This window comes from Chiloscyllium plagiosum, unplaced genomic scaffold (assembly GCF_037043375.1).
Source record: "Chiloscyllium plagiosum isolate Xiang-an unplaced genomic scaffold, Cpla_swu_hap1 HiC_scaffold_7, whole genome shotgun sequence".
Taxonomy (NCBI): domain Eukaryota; kingdom Metazoa; phylum Chordata; class Chondrichthyes; order Orectolobiformes; family Hemiscylliidae; genus Chiloscyllium; species Chiloscyllium plagiosum.
Window position 1 is genome coordinate 83,185,589 of NW_028270145.1, and position 19,193 is coordinate 83,204,781.

General features: G+C 40.6%; 1 protein-coding gene across 4 annotated transcripts in view; it reads right to left on the bottom strand.

Annotated features, from left to right (window-relative positions):
- Positions 1 to 19,193, bottom strand: part of LOC122551720 (von Willebrand factor D and EGF domain-containing protein) — a 279,556-nt gene that overhangs the window by 94,150 nt on the left and 166,213 nt on the right. For all 4 annotated transcript variants that reach the window (XM_043694080.2, XM_043694081.2, XM_043694082.2 and 1 more), the window contains 2 exons: positions 5,017 to 5,153; positions 19 to 180 (listed from right to left, as the gene is read on the bottom strand). In XM_043694080.2, coding sequence (XP_043550015.2) covers positions 19 to 180; positions 5,017 to 5,153 — 299 coding nt within the window. The remainder of the gene's footprint in view (positions 1 to 18; positions 181 to 5,016; positions 5,154 to 19,193) is intronic.

The following is a 19,193-nucleotide window of genomic DNA, read 5'->3' on the forward strand; positions in this document are numbered from 1 at the left end:
AGTGTTTCAACGTCTTACCTTTATTTGCCACCTGGCAAAAGGTTTATCTGAAAACATGAAATCCACAGACTCAGTAGTTAAACTTGTCAGTGCTGGAATTTGGCAATCAACAGCTTTGGTACTCAGGAACGTTGCCGTCGTTATCTGCGTAGCTCCCAGAATCCATTCTTCATTCACATACTGCTCTCCACATTAGCAGGAAACAGAAACCACATGTTCACATTGTGATCTGTGTGAGCCCATTAACCACCACAGAAGAAAGCACCAATTTGTAAATTCCAAACCTCAACCTCATTTGCTTCTCACAATCAAAATCAATATTGATTTATGCTCGCTGAAAGCACCAGTTACTGGGTGGTCAAAACCTCTGGCATATAAGATAGTTTCTCTTAAGTTATTTATGTTCATGTTACATTGATTTCACTCATTCTACTGATGTTGCATACAGTCTGTGGAAACAAGGAGTTCTACTCATGTTTTCAGAAGGTGCTGGTATATCTGTACTTGCTCCCTAAGCTCCTAATAATTATTCCTAACCAAATGTAGGTGCATTTATTGCTGCTGTGCAATCCACCTTCTTGTTATCCAAGAACAGTACTTCTTCTGTAGATGTTCTACAGTGTTTATCATCTATCACTTTTTTTTCTGCAAAACTATGCTTTCTTCATAAATTATCTATATGCACAAAAGCTCCAAAACAGTTCAGTCCATACTTTGTAGAAAATACCACCAATCACCACATAGGCAGAAGACAAAGCAACTTCAAAGAAGGATCAGGGGCAGTGAACTACCTCCACCAAGCCTTACACAGTGCCACACATTGGTAAAGGTGATAAATGCCACAAAAGTACCAGCAGTGGTCGTATTGGGAAATACCACAATGTCAAGTAGCAGTTACTGGACCTGTAACTCTGTTACTGTCAATAAATCAGTTGCCACCATATTTAATGGTGCATCTACTGATAAATGGCCACAGCAAGAGTCTAAAATTGCTCTAACATATATGCTGCCAAAACAAATAGACAGATGCCCTTAATCTGTCAGCTCACATTGCAGATGTATTAATGTTACGCTCTAAATACATTAAAATGTACAATTACGATTTCACCACAGGATATTCATCCATTTTTCTTAAACTGTGATCATTCTCTGATCTTCTACAGGGTCTGCTGATCATAAAGTTTAATTTATGCATCATCTAACACTTTATTTAATGTAATATTGATAACTACATTGTAAAATAAGCCACGGATAATTATATTTTTGATGGTAAAATCAGCAGAATACTTCTTTACAATTATAGATGCAAAGAACAAAGCAAAGTACTTGCATGTGTAGCACTTTGTATATATTGGGATCAAAGCCAATGAAGCACTTTGGGATTTTTAGTGCAGGGCAAGGAAAGCAAGATACATTTTATTTACAGCAGGGTCTCACAAACAATGAGATAACAACCTAATATTCTGATGTTTGATGTTTGTTGAGGGAGTAGTATTGGCCAGGACACTTTGAATAGTATTACGCAGCCTTGCATATCTACCCGAGGCGGCAAACTGGCTTTTGTGTACTGTTAAAAATGCAAGTTAGCAGGAAATCAAATTGATATGAAGCCTGAAATTTTATGACTGCTTTAAGAATGAGGAACATTGCCGCCAATAGGCCGCACTGGAAAATTATTTGCAGTATTTCCCCCAATGTGAATTGGCAACACGTGAGATTCCTCGATACGGTATTAGAATTGTACGAAGCTTGATATTAATTTGACTATGGCACTTTCACAGCTTTCTCATTGAAAGCGCAATCAAATATTTGAAACAAAGATATTTTGAAAAATTAAGGGCTGTTGTATTGTATCACTATAGCATTACCAGACCTGAGGGCGGCTCTCTCAATAGAGAGACAACTGGTGGTGATTTAACTTGAGGGCCACCATACCTCAGGTGAGGGGAGAGGTTGAGGGGGAAAGTCCTGTATGGTAACTTCAGGTGGTGCAGGAATTGAACCACGCTGTTGGCATCACATTGCTTCATAAACCAAATGTCCAGCCAACTGAGTTAAACATTTCATTCTACAGGAATTCTAGCTTCAATGTGTGATGAAAAAGAGGTTCAAAGTTGACAGCAAAAATAAATAACTGTGTTCAAATATTGTTTGAACAGGGCAAATGATTAGATACAACTTGGATTACATTTTAGATTTCTGCCAGAGCCTCCAATTTTGTATATTAAGTCATTGATGCAGTGAAAGGTTTGGTTTCTGAGTAGTTCAAAGCAATAACAAACCACCTGCCATACGAGATCAATGGTCCTGCTTACGAAAGGGACTCATCTATAAATCCTACACTATGATTTAATAGAATGCATAAACCAATCAATAAGACCAAATAAAATAAAATGTTTTGAAATGCATTTTGTTGTTTTTTTTGCTCAAGGTTTGCCATGGTTGTAGGTAAGAACATTTTTCCTCTGTCTGTCAGTCAGTCAGCATTAAATACTGCATTAAGAGAAAGTCTGAATCCGAATTTTTACAGAACTACATTGCATTGCATCAACATGAATTTGTTTATTCCTTCTCAGAGGATGATTTTTCCCTCACACTTCTTAAGCTCACCATCAGGATAAACTGTAGGTAAAAGGCCCAAGGTATGGGAAACCATCATTGCAATTTTCCACAGGCCACCCAACCAATGCTAAAAGGTAGGATCCTCAAAACAACAGGACATGAAGGTCCCTGACAGTGGGACACCTCTGCATGGAGGGTGCATATCATTGCCTGATTCTGTTGTTCAAGCTGACTGGCACACACTCAACAGGAGATTGTAAGTGCCAACAATAATGAGAACCTTTCACTCCAGCTTAACCTCCACAAGCATCCAATAAAAGCAACAGGCATATAATGTAGTAGGTGTGGTCATTTTACAGTCAAAGGTGCGAGGTGATCAGCTCCTAAACTTTGTGTAGTCTATCCAACGAAGGAAGACTGAAAGATTTGCAAAGTTGGACAGCCAATTTGTAGCCTTACTGCTTGAAAGAAGCAGCAGGTTGCAATACAAGAGAAGGGAGAGAGTGCTTCAAGTTGGGAAGGATGTGTGTATCTGGCAGTTTGGAGCCAGAAGCATGTTATGATTGGAACAAGGTCAGTGACGTGGATATCAAAATAAGATTTCTCTGATTTGCGGCTGTTAACGTTGTCCAATCAAAGAGTCCTGGCTGTCAGATATAAACAGGAGTGTACGTTAGGGCCCAGGTGTCCTTAGAGAAGGAGCACGCGGTGTCCACCAACATCCTGGAGTTTTTCAGGGAGAGGTGGGCGCCGCAGGGAGTGGAGTGCATCATTTCTCCCTCCAACTCTATTTTGATTTAGTCCCTACCCTCCCCCTCACTGTTTTGATCACACAGCACTGTCCTTTGATGTGAAGGGCAGTGTTTGTCACTGGCCACCCGGGTGTTTTCCTATCTTCCTGGTGGTGGAATTTGAATAAAGATTCGTGCACTTTGTGTCTTTCACTGTGTCTCACACCTGCATTAAAAAAAGGTTAAAAAAAAGATTTAAAAAAGAAGAAAAAAAACCAAAAAAAAACAGGAGTGTCAGAGATTAAGTTCACTCAGAGCTGGTTCTGTGCTAGCTGGGTCAGTGTCATGCACAATGTATGTCTAAATAAAGGGTGACTTGGTGCTGGGATACCAGCTTTTGTGGAGTTATTTCAGACTTGACATGCAGGCCAGTGGTGTATTTTTTAAGCGAACTTGGCTGGGCCAAAAATTAAGCCCCTGGTCTTTTTATTAGGTAGTATTACATAGAATATACAATATAGAAACAGGCAATGGGGTCAATGATTTAGTCTACATATAACACATTTGGTCCTAACCTGAGCGAAAAAGAGGGAAAATCATGGTCTTCAACTGAGCTGACTACTTGCTGTCCCAGCTCTGCCCATTACTGTGTCTGGTCTATCAGGATGAGGATTACCCTATCCAAGTATTGCTCCTTGAAATGTTTATTGGCTACAGAAAGTCAGTCAGCATTGGCTGACATACATAGACACCAACTCCTCAGTTGGCAGAATGAGAAACCTTTCTATCCTAAAAGCCCTGGCCCTTGTGACCAGAGACTTTCCAAGTGCTGTCTAACTAACTATCTTCAACTCTTGAGTCTTCAATTCTATCGCTATAGAAGTAAATTGTTGCCCTGGTTAAGATTTAGCTGAGAATAAATTTGGCTTTATTGGTTTTTCAGTCCATACTTCATGCTGTGCAGCAAAATATACTCAGCAATTTGTACGTCCTTGAAAAAAAATCCATATCATTTAATATCTCATAAATCTTTGCAGAAAGAATGTCAATAGTTTTTTTTCTTAAATATGAATCAGATTTTTACCTGCAGATGCTTCAATGATGGTAATTTGTTTAAAAATGTGTTTGTTACACATTAATAGCTCACAATATCTAGTTTATCAGTAAGATGATAGTCTTTAAGGTTTTATTGACACAAAGGATAAGAGATGTATAAATGGGACTATGGGTTAGGATTCATCTTATGACTACCTGCCCCTGCAACACAAAGAATTAGCAGGGAATTGCACACTGAAGTGTTTTCATTATCTAGAGACATAACCTCTTGATGGGGTGGGGTGGGTTGGTGATGGTGGGGGGGGGGGGAGAAATGTGAGTGGAGTGGGGTGGGGTTGGTGCTGTGTGAGGGTCTGGCTGTGCTTGAGAGTGTGTGCTTGTATCCCCCAATATGAAAGAGGGCTGAGGAATGCTCAGTGTTACCGGCCTGTTTTCCACCTGCCCTTGAACGCTTTCTGTCAGTTTCAGGATGGACACTGGGCAGGAATGGGGTGATGGTGGGCTGGTGGCCTTAGGCTTCACCAGCTGCTCATAAAATTGCAGATAGTTCAAGGTATGTGGGCCGCAGGACCACCTGGGGAATTTTACAGACCCACAAGCCTGCATAAGCACTGGCAAGGGAATGGACAATTCTGCTAAAGCATCCAAATGAGTGCATACCTCTTACCTTTAGAGTAGTAGCTTCACACTGGAGACTGGGCGAGTCCCTGAAGCCCAGACCAAATACTCGGATGCTGTTGCACTCATAGATTCGAATATCACACAGGCCACCATTCTCCAGATCAGTAATCTCAGGAATCTGATCTTAAAAAGTGGAAAAAAAATTGCAGGGCACATTAACCAAATAGGCAGTAAAAAGAATTACTCTGGTGGCAAGCAAGGTGTATTCAAGTATTAAAACGCTTAATTTCAGTGAATTTAAATGCTCCCACTGTCATAATACAAGAAGTGCATAACTTAATTTTTAATAGCCTCCATTTTAGAACTCTAATTTTTTCTAAATGATTGCTGTTCTAAACAAGTAGTATACGTCTGCCATACAACAGAGAAATAAAGCTGATGATTATGGTAGTCTAATGAAAGTCACATACAATTAAATTAGTTAAGTGTCAAATCATAAAATCCAGGTCAGAATCTCTAGTGTAACAACTTGTTCTGTATGTAATGGTTAACAGTTGTACTTTTTTTTACTGCCACAGGTAAGAGAGGTGCATTGATTCCTAAAGACTGTTCCTTTCTTCACTATGTTAAAAGTCACACAACTGGACTATCACCTGATGAAGGAGCGACGGTCCGAAAGCTAGTGTGCTTCTAATTATACCTGTTGGTCTATAACCTGGTGTTGTGTGATTTTTAACTTTGTACATCCCCGTCCAACCCTGGCATCTCCAAATCATTTCTTCACTATATTATTCAGTAATGCTTAATTCTTTCTTATTCATTTATTACAAATAAAACTTAAACAAACATGCAAAGATTATTGACAAAAAAAAGGTTTAGACAGTGCAAAGACGGATACGAAATATTCTAACATCACAAAATAAACAGAAGACAAATATGGATAATAGACAAACAACAGCTGACCACATCAAACTGCAATTCTAATTGAGAAAGATCCCACGGATTTCTCAGCATTGTCAGTGTCCCAGATATTTTGGCTACAAAACAGGCCACGACAAAATTTCATAAGAGTCTCCAACTGCACCCTTTCGATGATCTGGCCTTGAGATTCCCTCAACAGCTGCCATAAAGACTGCTCTAAGTCTGGTGATATGCTTCCCTTTCCCAGACTTTGCTTCCTAGATTCTGGGAAATGTACTTCTTCATCCAACTTTTCACAAAAAAATAGGTCTGCCAAGCCAGTATTGTCCCAGGTTTGTTACCTGAACTACAATTTGGGTCAGTTTACAAAGCAAATACAGCTTTTGTGTGTTTCCTTCACCTTCATTCACAGCTATAGTGAACTATACTGGGTTCTTCTGAAATCCAGCAGCTCCCAGGACTTTTCCTGCACCCTAAGTCCGACATTCTGCTGTGTCTATTGACTTCTAAATTTCTATCTTGGTTCTAACTGTACAGAGCTTTTCAAATGCTCTTGACTTCTCACCGAGTCCCAATAAGTTATGTACCTACTGACCTCTGAACTTCTAACATTGGCCACACATAACCTGTGGCCCGAAGTCACTTCTAAAAGTCCTGATACAGTGCTCCACTCTGGGTGGAACGGAGGGAAGGAGAGAAAGGAAAAGAAGGAAAGGGAGGGCAGGACCGAAGCAGAAAAAATAAAAACAAAGGAAAGTCAGTTTCAATAAGTGTGAAGCTGGAAAGGCACAGCAGGAAAGACAACGTTTCAGGCCAAAACCTGAACAAGGGTTTTGGCTCGAAATGTTGTCTTTCCTGCTCGGCTGATGCTGTCTGACCTGCTGTGCTTTTCCAGATTCACATCTATTGACGTTAGCTTCCAGCGTCTGCAGTCTTTAATGTCCCCGAGTCAAAGAAAGGTCATTAAGTACCTTCATAGTCCTTATTTCCAGATAAATGTTCTGTGACTTTTTCATTTACTTGAGGACATTAACTCAGTCATGGGATGAGCATGTCACTGGTTCGGTCAACATTTATTGCCCCTCTTTAATTGCCCAGAATGCAGTTAAGAGTTGACCACATTACTGTGGGTCTGGAGTTCATGTAGGCCAGAACAGATACTGACAGCAGTTTCTTTCCTGAAAGGACATTGGGTTTTTCTGACAAACAGCAAAGATTTATATGATCACGACTTGACTCTTATTTCCAGATTTTTCCTGAATTCAAATTCCACGATCTGCCACGGTGGGGTTCAAGCCCAAGTCCTCAGAACATTATCTGGATTAATAGTCTAGTGACAATATAATTATACCATGGCCTCTGCTAATTGCTGTTCATATCACGGAGTAGAAATTTTTCTGGGTAGGAGCACAAATGTGCAGTGTCATAGTGACTTCTATATAATCAGCCACTGATTTCTAAATAAATGAATGTGGGCCAGTGATTATAACAGTCAGTCAATTTGATAACTACACATTTTTGATTGCTGCCAAGATCAATTTCTTCTTCAAACTTTTCATAAACATCTTTGGAATGCTTTCATAAAAACAAAGCAGTAAATAATGGCAACCAAACACAAATATATTACAAACCCTTCAGTAATTGTTGCATTAGCATTGTTAATGTGTACTTAACTATGATCTAAATTTGAAGTTTGACATCTGTACATGTTAAATCAGTATTTGTTCCCACAAAATTGCAGTCAATTGTTGAATTGCAGAAGTATTTGAGACCTTAATGAGACTAAAAGATACAGGAACAGAATTAGTCCATTTGGTCCTTTGAATCTGCTTCACCCTTTGATTATGGCTGATATGTTTCTCAACCCCATTCTCCTGCCTTGTCTCTGTAACCCCTGATCCTCTTACCAATCAAGAACCTGTCATAAATACACTTAATGACTTGTCCTCTACAGTCTTCCGTGGCAATGAGTTCTACAGATTAACACCCCTGTGGCTGAAGAAATTCTCCCTCATCTTAGTTCTTGAAGAGTCATCCCTTCATTTTGAGGCTGTGCCCTCAGTACCTAATCTCTCCACGTAGTGGAAACATCTTCTTCCTGTCCATTCTTTCCAGGCCTCTCAGTAGTCTGTAAGTTTCATTGAGATGCCTCCCCCTCATCCACCTAAACTCCATGGAGTACAGACTCAGAGACCTCAATTGCTCCTCACATGACAAGCCCTTCACTCCAGGGATCTTCCTTGTAATGCTCCTCTTGAGATTCTCCAAGGCCAGCACATCCTTCCATAGATACGGAGCCCAAAACTGATCAGTACATTTCAAATGCGGTCTGCTCATCAAGTCTACTCCGCCCTTCAATCATAGCTGATCATTTTTTCAAACCCATTTTCCTGTTTAATCTTTGATCCCTTTGGCAATCAAGAATCTACTTCTGTTTTAAACATATTCAATGAACTGGCCCGCACAACCTTCTTAGGATATAAATTCCACAGATTCACCATTTTCTGGCTGAAAATGTTTCTCCTTATCTCTAATCTAAAGGATTCTTCCCTTTACGCTAAGGCTGTGCCCTCAGGTCCTTGTCTCTCCTGCCACTGGAAACATCTTCCCAATGTCCAACCTGTCCAGGCCAGTCAGTATTCTGTAAGTTTCAATCAGATCCTCCCTCATCCTTCTAAACTCCATCGAATATAGCCCCAGAGTCCTCAAACGTTCCTCATGTGTTAAGATTTTCATTCCTGGGATCATTCCCGTGAATCTCCTCTGGACCCCCTTCAGGGTTAGTACATCCTTCCTGAGGTATGGGGCCCAAAATCGCGCACGATACTTTAAGTATGATCTGACCAGAATCTTATAGAGCCTCAGAACTACATCTCTGCTTTTATAGTCTAGTTCTTTCGAAATAAATGCCAACAATATATTCGCCTTCCTAATTATCGACTCAACTTGCAAATTTATCCCAAGAGAATCCTGGACTAGGATCCAAAGTCCCTTTGCACGTCAGATTTCTGAATGTTCTCCCCATTTAGAAAGTAGTCTATACAGCCTTATTCAGTCTCAGCAGTACACCTCGCTCTTCTATTCTAACACTCTTGGAATGAATGCTAATATTGCATTTGCCTTCCTACTGCCAACCTGCATATTAATCTTAAACGAATCCTAAACTTGGACTCCCAAATCCCTTTGTGTTTCAGATTTCCAAAGCACTTCCCTGTTTAGAAAATAGTCTAAGCCTCTGTTCTTCCTAACAACGTGCATAACCTTACGTTTTCGCACATTGTATTCCATTTGGCACTTCTTTGCCCATTCTCCGAGCCTGTCCAAACCCTTCTGAACCTCACCCACACCCTCATTTCCTCAACACTTCCTGCACCACATCTGCAAACTTAGCAACAATGCCCTCAGTTCCTTTGTCCAGATCATTAATGTAAACCATTAATAGTATTCTCAGACCCCTGTGTAACTCCACTAGTCACTAGGTGCCATCCTCAAAAAAGGTGCCTTTACTCCTGCTCTCTTATCTTATTTAGCAGCCTCCTGTGCAGCATTTTGTCACAGGCCTTTTGTCACCGGCTCGCTTTTATGTGACTTACTCGTTACTGCCTCAAAGAATTCTAACAGATTTGTCAGGCATGACCTCCTCTTGACGAAGCTGTGTAATGGTATTTTAGCATGTACTTCCAAGTATGCTGCAATCTCATCCTTAATAATGGACTCTAAAATCTTACCAATAATGGAAGTCAGCCTACCATTTCCTGCCATCTTCCTTCTTTCTTAACCAGGGGTGCTACATTAGCCCTTTTCCAGTCCTCTGGGACCCTCCCTGACTCCAGATTCCTGGAAGATCAACATCAATACCTTCATAATCCCCTCAGCTATCTCCTTCAGAACTCTGGGGTGTAATTCATCCAGTCTGGGTGATTTATCCACCTTCAGACCTTTCAGCTACCTCAGCATGTTCTCCTTAGTCATGGCCATTATATTCACTTCTGGCTCCTGACTATCTGTTATGTTCTGTTATGCTGCTGGTGTCTTGCACCGTGAAAACTAATGTATAGTACGTATTCAGCTCCTCTGCAATTTCTTTGTTCCCCATTATTCATTCTCCAGCCTCATTTCCAAGCAGTCTTGTCTCTCTCTCTCTCAGTTTTTAGATACCAAAATAAAAAACTCTTGTAATTTTCTTTTAAAGTATAAGCTAGCTTATTTTTTTATTTCTTCCTGTTATTGTTTTTTTTAAGTTATCTTCTGATTGTTTTGGAAGGATTGCCGATCCTCTGGCTTCTGACTAATCTTCACATGGTATGAATTTTCTTTTGCTTTTATGCTGTTACTAACTTGCCTGGCCTTCCACTGTTGCCTCAACATCCTCTTTAGTATATTTGTTCTTCCTTGGGATAAACCTATGCTGTCCCAAATTATCCCCAGAAATTCCTACCACTGCTGTTCTATCATCTTCTCTACTGGGCTACCCTTCCAGCCAACTCTGACCAGTGCCTCCCTCATATCTTTGCAGTTATCTCTATTCAATTGTAACACCACTGATTTGGTTTCCAACTTCTCCCACACAAACTACAGGGTGAATTCCATCATTTTATCATATTATGGTCACTGCTCCCTTGGGCTCTCCTTTACATAAAGCTCTCAAATCAGGTCTGCGTCATTACACATCACTCAATCCAGAATTGCCCATTTCCTCAAGGGTGAAAATGTGTTGCTGGAAAAGCGCAGCAGGTCAGGCAGCATCCAAGGAGCAGGAGAATCGACGTTTCAGGCATGAGCCCTTCTTCAGGAATGAGGAAGGTGTGCCAAGCAGGCTAAGATTAAAGGTAGGGAGGAGGGACTTGGGCGAGGGGCATTGGAAATGTGATAGGTGGAAGGAGGTCAAGGTGAGGGTGATAGGCCGGAGTGGGGGTGGGGGCGGAGAGGTCAGGAAGATCTTCTGACCTGCTGCGCTTTTCCAGCAACACATTTTCAGCTCTGATCTCCAGCATCTGCAGTCCTCACTTTCTCCTAGAAGATTGTTTCCTCAAGGGCTCTGCCACAAGCTGCTCAAAAACCATCTCATGGACATTCCATGAATTTCTTTTCTTGAGATCTGCTGATTTTCCCAGTCCTCCTGCATATTGAAGACCCTCATGATTATTATAATAGTCGCTTTCTTACAGTCCTTTTCCATCTCCTGACTCTTGTTAGGAGGCTCACACACTTCATGGTTCTTCAATTTTACTCACACCAATTCCGTGCCTTCTGACTATATGTCACTTCTTGCTATTGATTTAATTTAATTTCTTCCAACATGGCAATCCTGACCCTCTGTCCTATCCTTTCAATAGGATGCATATACCTTGATATTCATTTCCAGCCCTGATCCCCTTGCAGCCACATCTGTGATACCCCATTGTACTTGCCAATTTCAATCTGTACTACAAGCTTTTGTTTTGGATACTGCATGCATTTCAGTATAATACCCTCAGTCCTGCATTGACTGCCCCCCATCTCTTAGTTTTCCTCTTATCTCATGTGCCTGAAATGAGATTCCTGACCCTTTGTCCATACACTCTGTCTCATTATTTGTTCGAGAAACTTCAATAATCTCTGTCAAGCTCTACGTCCACATTAGACATTTTCCACAATTTTTTATGCAACTGTGATATCACTCTTTTGTGCTGGACCCCTGATCCTGGGCTTCAATTTATTCTGTTACAAAGATTTTACAAAAACAATGAGCTAAAACAATGCAAGCAAGAAGCACACCTTCCCATCCGCACTGAACTCCTATGTTGTCTCTAAATGCCCTGACCTATACATTTACTCAAGTCATGTCTCACTTTTAGTTATAGAGTCAAAGAGATGTACAGCACGGAAACAGATCCTTCTGTCCAATCCGTCCATGCCGACCAGATATCCCAACCCAATCTAGTCCCACCTGCCAGCATCCGGCCCATATCCCTCCAAACCATTCCTATTCATATAACCATCCAAATGCCTCTTAAATGTTGCAATTGTACCAGCCTCCACCACTTCCTCTGGCAGCTTATTCGATACAGGTACCACCCTCTGTGTGAAAACGTTGCCCCACAGGTGTCTTTTATATCTTTCCCCTCTCACCATAAACCTATGCCATCTAGTTCTGGACTCCCCGTCCCCAGGGAAATGACTTTGTCTATTTATCCTATCCATGCCCCTCATGATTTTGTAAACCTCTATAAGGTCACCCCTCCACCTCTGATGCTCCAGGGAAAACAGCCCCAGCCTGTTCAGCCTCTCCCTATAGCTCAAATCTTCCAACCCTGGCAACATCCTTGTAAATCTTTTCTGAACCCTTTCAAGTTTCACAACATTTTTCCGAAAGGAAGGACACTACAGTTGCACGCAATATTCCAACAGTGGCCTAACCAATGTCCTGTACAACCACAACATGACCTCCCAACTCCTGTACTCAATACTCTGACAAATAAAAGAAAGCATACCAAACGCCTTCTTCACTATCTTATTTACCTGCGATTCCACTTTCAAGGAGTTATGAACCTGCACTACAAAGTCTTTTTGTTCAGCAACACTCCCCAAGACCTTGCCATGAAGTGTATAAATCCTGCTAAGATTTGCTTTCCCAAAATGCTGCACCTCGCATTTATCTGAATTAAACTCCGTCTACCATTTCTCAGCCCTTTGGCTTATCTGATCAAGATCCTGTTGTAATCTGAGGTAACCCTCTTCGCTGTCTACTACACCTCCAATTTTGGCATCATCTGCAAACTTACTAACTGTACCTCTTATGCTCACATCCAAGTCATTTATGACAAAATGTAGAGGACCCAGCACCGATCCTTGTGGCACTCCACTGGCCACAGGCCTCCAGTCTGAAAAACAACCTTCCACCAAAGTCTTCCAACTTTGAGCCAGTTCTGTATCCAAATGGCTAGTTCTCCCTGTATTCCATGAGATCTAACCTTGCTAACCAGTCTCCCATGGGTACCTTGTTGAACGCCTTACTGGAGTCCATATAGATAACATCTACCGCTCTGCCCCCATCAATCCTCTTTGTTACTTCTTCAAAAAACTCAATCAAGTTTGGGAGATATGATATCCCACGCATAAAGCCATGTTGACTATCCCTAATCAGTCCTTGCCTTTCCAAATACATGTACATTCTGTCCCTCAGGATTCCCTCCAACAACTTGTTCACTACTGACGTCAGGCTCACTGGTCTAGGTTCCCTGGCTTGTCCTTACCACCCTTCTTAAACAGTGGCACCACGTTAGCCAACCCCCAGTCTTCCAGCACCTCACCTGTGACTATCGATGATACAAATTGAATCGAATGTTCCAAAACAAATCTAGTAAACAGCGTCCATATTCTATAAAACCAGGTATAAAACAGCAAATAGTGAATTGCTGGCAATGAACTGTTTGTAATGCAGGCAGAGACCAGATTATCTTGATCAAAGAGAGTACTTCAAGCGAACGCTTTAATCTGCAGAAATTTCATATGGATTGTAGTTTTAACTTAATGTCATAAATAATTCATGAGCGAGCAGATTATGCAAATTATACAAATAGTCTATGTAAACTTCACACAAAATACACTGCACAATGGTTCCAAATAAGTCAAACCAACAAGAATAGAACAAAGTGAAGATGTAAAAATGATGGACAAAACTACACCCAATAAACTGTGAAATATTAAAATGCAAACACCATCAAAAAATTTATTAAATATCTAGCACTTTTGAAACAAAATACTGGTTGGTTCAGGATTTTGTTGGGATTTGAAATTGTCTGCTGTTAGCTTCTGAATGAGTAGCCAATTTTGTTGAATTAACACAGTTGAAAAGTATTCTTGGAGAACTTACACATCAAACGCAACTTTAAAAAAAAATGTTAAAATTGGCAGTATTGTGGTAAATGCATTATTCAGTGTGCCTGTTGACAGCTGTTATAAAACATGACACAGTAACTGACCTGTCTGCTGCTTATTGCTGAGAGTATTTGCAGCTTTTAATGAACATGCTGGACCAGGTTAAAATTTACTCAAATGACCTGCCTCATGTGCAATTATTTTGCAGGATTTTGTAAATTTGCTTTCATGTTTCCCCCCTCTAATAGACTGGATAGAGTCACTAGGCAAGTCTGTTTAATGTTACAATATACGGATTCCTTGTGAAGCATATTACCCAAATTACATGGCATGAACAAAACGTTATCCATTTAAAGACTCAGATGAAAGGCAAAATTATTCAAGCACTTGTGTACTTAAGCTCATACCTATTTGTCACTAAAGTACAACAGAGTAAATCTGCCCTGAAGCATCGAAAAGCCCTTTATTGAGATGGCAAACAAATCAGAGGAAGTCCAAAATTAGTGGAAAGGAGACAAACAAAGAATGCACTCTCCTGGGAAATTCTCCTGAAAGAAGATCTCTGACCTTTGAAATTCAATGCAATTTATGGGATGATATTTTTGGGAAACTGAAATGCAAAAGTCCAGATTATTTACGATCTTGATCGGACAATGGGGTCAGAATGCATTAATTTTTTAATGTATTTATTCATGGGCTGAGGGCATCGTTGGCTAGGTCAGCACTTCCCTAGTTGCTGAGAGAACAGTTAAGAGTTAACCATGTTACTGTGGATCTGGAGTCACATGTTGGCAGATGACAGTTCCTTCCCTAGAAAACTTGTTTTTCCTCTACAGTCGACAATTGTTTGATGGTCTTCATTAGTCTCCTAATTCCAGATTTTTATTGAATTCAAATTCTACTATATGCTGTAGCAGGATTCAAAACTGAGTCCCTAGAACATTACCTGGAATAACAGTCTAGTGATAATACCACCAGGTATTGATTGTCCATGTTGATTGTCAGATGGCCTAGCATGAAATGAGAGTTTCAAGCTGAATCCGCAAAACAGAAGTATTCAACACATCATGACTGCCAATAGGTTAAGTTAATAAATAGGTCATACTGAAAAGTTACCTACTCGAATACACTGAAAAATTCTAAACAGCAGAACGTGGTTTGAATCTTTGGCTTGTGCATTACCACTTAAAATGAAATGATGTGGAATGCATATTCTGTCACAGAGGACTCTACAGCAAAAAGCTTAAAGCATCAAACATCGCTTTATGGCGAACGTCTTACATAGAATGAGATAAGACAATCTTGGTTCATAGCATATTTCTAATGTCGAAGAGTGTGGTCCTGGAAAAGCATTGCCGGTCAGGCAGCATGCTTTTCCAGCACCACACTCTTCAACTCTAATTTCCAGCATCTGTAGTCCTCACTTTCTCCATATCTCAAATGATAAGCTTTCCACAATGAATCTTTCACTTTGGAAATTGAAAATATCACACTGTTATGTTAGAGAACAGTTTTGCAGCTTGTCATAATAACGCACCAGAGCAGGCTCAACCACATACAGCAAAAACTCAGGGTAAGATTGTCAGATGGCCATGGGGTTGGATCTGAACCAACTGGACTCGTAAATTCAAAGTGCAAGCCACTGAATCAGTTCAGTTTAAAGTTCCCAACCCATTTTTATAGAGACCAGATTGGAATCTGGTCAGGATTTCCAGATGGCATGCAGATTTTACACGTTGGGTCACAATAGGACCAGTGAAACAATGCAGTCAGACGGCAGGAAGGGATGGCCCTTAACTAATTCAGTGCAGTAACACATCATGGACCCACCATGGTCGCCAGGCCACATCTGCAGCTGTTAATTGTCCTGTGGATGCAATCATTTTACTTTTTTATTTTAAAAATCTGACCTTTACTTTTGAGGACTCCTCCACATTGAAGTGCCCTTTTCCTTGCCATCAATATCTGTTGGAGACCCTCCCCCATGTGTCCTTAATCAGACAGCAAACTTGTTCACTGGCTACTAACTGGCTGACACTTTCCAATTTGTCAAGAAAACTGGTCTTAATTTTTGGCCCTGAGCCCGGAATGGAAACCCAGCTTCAAAGACTATAATTTGATGTTAACAAGACTAACTTCAAAGGAATGAAGCAAAAAGCATTATCAATTTGTTCAAGGCCATTCCAACAGATACCAAAGCTGTAAATGTGACCACACAGGAAAGACCAACATTATCTAATTCATCAACCAATTGATAGAAATTAATCAATAAATTATGAAATCCTGTGGATTAAAAGAAAGGATTGGCTGTGTTTATAGGAGTATGTAGAAACCTGTTTAAAGGAATATCAGGCACGGCCGTGGGGATGGAAACTCTGTTATCTAGAGTTCCTAAAACAATTGTAGGCTGGCAGATTGGCATAATCAGTGCCAATGACAGCACTGGCAATAGCTGGCAACATACTAATTCAGGAAGAGATCTCTGAAGCTCTCAACTGAATGGGAGATGATGGGAGGTTTGCTGGGTGGGGCTCATAGGGTTGGTGTTACAAGAAGAAGGGGCGGACAGGGAATGTCACTGAGCAGAGACCCCTTCTCTGACGCCAGGTTCCTTGAATACCAATGGTGGTGCTGAGGTGAGGCACTCTAATGGAAAATTAGCTGTCTGTAGGGTGAACAGCCTTTCACGAGCACTTACTGCTGCCCAGACATCCTTGGGCCATGCATGGCAGTGGCTTCCAAGCCATGCATCTGCACACAGCTTTGAGGCAATCTTGCTTGTATTCCCACAACACCTGCTGGGTGGCTTGGTGACTCAATGGTTAGCACTGTTGCCTCACAGCGCCCGGGACCCAGGTTCCATTCCATTCCTTGGGTGGCTGTCTGCGTGGAGTTTGCATGTCCTCCCCGGGGTTCTGTGTGGGTTTTTTCCGGTGTTCTGATTTCCTCCCACAATGTCCCACAAGGTCTGCAGGTTAAGCCATGCTAAATTGCCCAGTGTCCAGGATATGTGGGTTAGCCATGGGAAATGCAGGATAACAGGGATAGGTTAGAAGTTGGGGCTGGGTGGGCTGTTCTTTGGAGACTCGATGGGCTGAATGACGTGTTTTCACACTTTAGGGATTCTATGCTGCTCTTGTCCCTCTTATTGGTACAATTCGCCAGGCTTGGTTTATGCATTCAGTAACATGTTGAACACTAACTTCCAATTTCTTAAATTAAGGTCTAACCATGTTGCCTTTCAGCAGACCTGTAGATAAGAGGTTTCCTGCAAGATACTGAGAAAGCATTGTCGGCATGTGGGAAAAATTCCTTAAATATCACAACTTTTTAACAAAAGAGCTAGAAACAAGGAATGAAAACAATGATTCATTGAGCAGCAGGTCATGAGCAGTCTTATTGAGAAAGTACAAAAAAGCCTTACTAAAGCAGCTCAGCGAATGCTAAATTCAAGTGAACAAAATATGCACTGTCCAAGGCTGCTAACCTTCAATGAAAGGAGGCATTTACAAATTATGTACTTTAATTGAGCTTTTTCAGTATGTTTCTACAATGAAATCTAAATCACCAATATATCTTCCTGTCACATCTATAAATGGAAAACACATTTCTTATTCTACTGGTTTCTTGTTGAGTTTGCCACAACATGATAATGATGCTACATATGGTCTCAAAGCCTGTCAAAAATGAAAAAAACACAGCCAGTGTTCCTTGGTGGGCTTCAGGTCTTGTACACATCAAGCAAGACCGAATTAAACTTAGAAATTGAATTTGGTCATACGTCCTATGGTCTTATAGTTCACATGCAGTCATATCCAATAAGAAAACACAGCCATCATGGTAAGAGGAGAAACTTGGCAGAAAAAGCATCCAGGGTGGGGGCAGTGTTAGGAAAGGGTTTTGGTAACACCAGCATTTTGTTTTCATACAGAAATTTGTGGTGCTGAACCAATTATAATTCAAAATAGAACTCTTGGCCTGATGCCACTTGACTAGAGGATGCACACTGCGTTATTCTTATCAAATCATTCACTGGCAATGATGTTCAATGACAGCAATAAAGTTTAATTTCGCTCACAGTCGATTAAAGAGAACTGGATTGCTTTTAATCCCAAATTTGATTGATATTGATAAATGCGTTTGAGACTCAATTTTCTCAGTCATTTTACCTGATTCTTTGTCCAAGAGTAAACCAGATAAAATAACAATTGAAAAATATAATGTCAGCACTGGACATGTCCTAAGTAGGAGAATTTTCATAACATAGACTTTTGTCAACAACTTAACAATTAACAAGCTCTACCCTTTACACAGTCACAAGTAAAACTCATCTGTGTTTTAACCTGGGCTCCCTTTTCTAATGTGGTTATGGATGCTGGACTTGATGATAACGGTCTTCTCTAATTCAAGCTAAATTAACTAGGCTGGACAAGGTGATGTGAAGCCCTGCAAAATATGCCTAGGTGGCTTCACTGAAACGTCAACTTCTCCACCTCCTAATGCTGCCTGGCTTGCTTTGTTCTTCCAGCCTCCTGCCTGCCTGTCATACCAACTTGGACCAGGGATGAGTCTATGTGACCTGCTTGTCAAAGAGACAAACTTGGAAAAGTCCATACGTGTTTATTTTTGACTATGAACTAAAAATGAAACAAATAGATACTGCTTTAAAAGGAGAGTGTGTGCAAGGGTTTGTTTGCATCTGCAGAAAATAAACAAAGGAAAGCTAACTGACACATATGAGACAATATTGCTTCTCGGGTGCATTTAGTCCAGATGAATTGGCACCAGGTATTGTGGCCTGAGGACAACTCAGCATAATAACAAGCCTTCGCTTGGTCAGGTTGAAGCTTAATACGGACTCTGTGAAGGGAAATGTGAATGAAGAAATCAAGGAAACTTCCAGAAATTGGCTGTATCAATCTCTCACTCTTTCTCCTGTTTCTCGAAAAGGTTGCTCTCCAAATTTTTTTGTCAAAAGAGCAAAAAATTACATTTAGAGACAATGAAAGAAATAATCATAAAACAAAAGGAGATGGACTGAGCCCAAGTACAACAATTCAGCCAGTGAACTAAAAACTGTTGTTACTTACACAGCAACGATCATGGTGACATCAAAGAATTATAAGTATTGTGAAACCAACCCATCTTGTTTTAAAAGAGCAAAATACTACAGATTTTGTAAATGCGAAATACAAACCAGAAACTCAGGAGAAACTCAATAAGTCTAATAGCTGCTGTAAAGACAGAAACAAAGTGAATGTTTCAAATCCAATATGGCTGTTTTGTGATTTGGACTGGTGCAGAATCCTGACATTTTGTTTTTTCTTTCCTGTTCTGTTGTGTGTTTGTTGGGGTTTGGGAGAGGAGTTTTAAATGGGTAAGGTTTAAAATTAGGAATCCTTAACTTCAACATAGAAGATAAAAGTGCATTTCTGGTACACT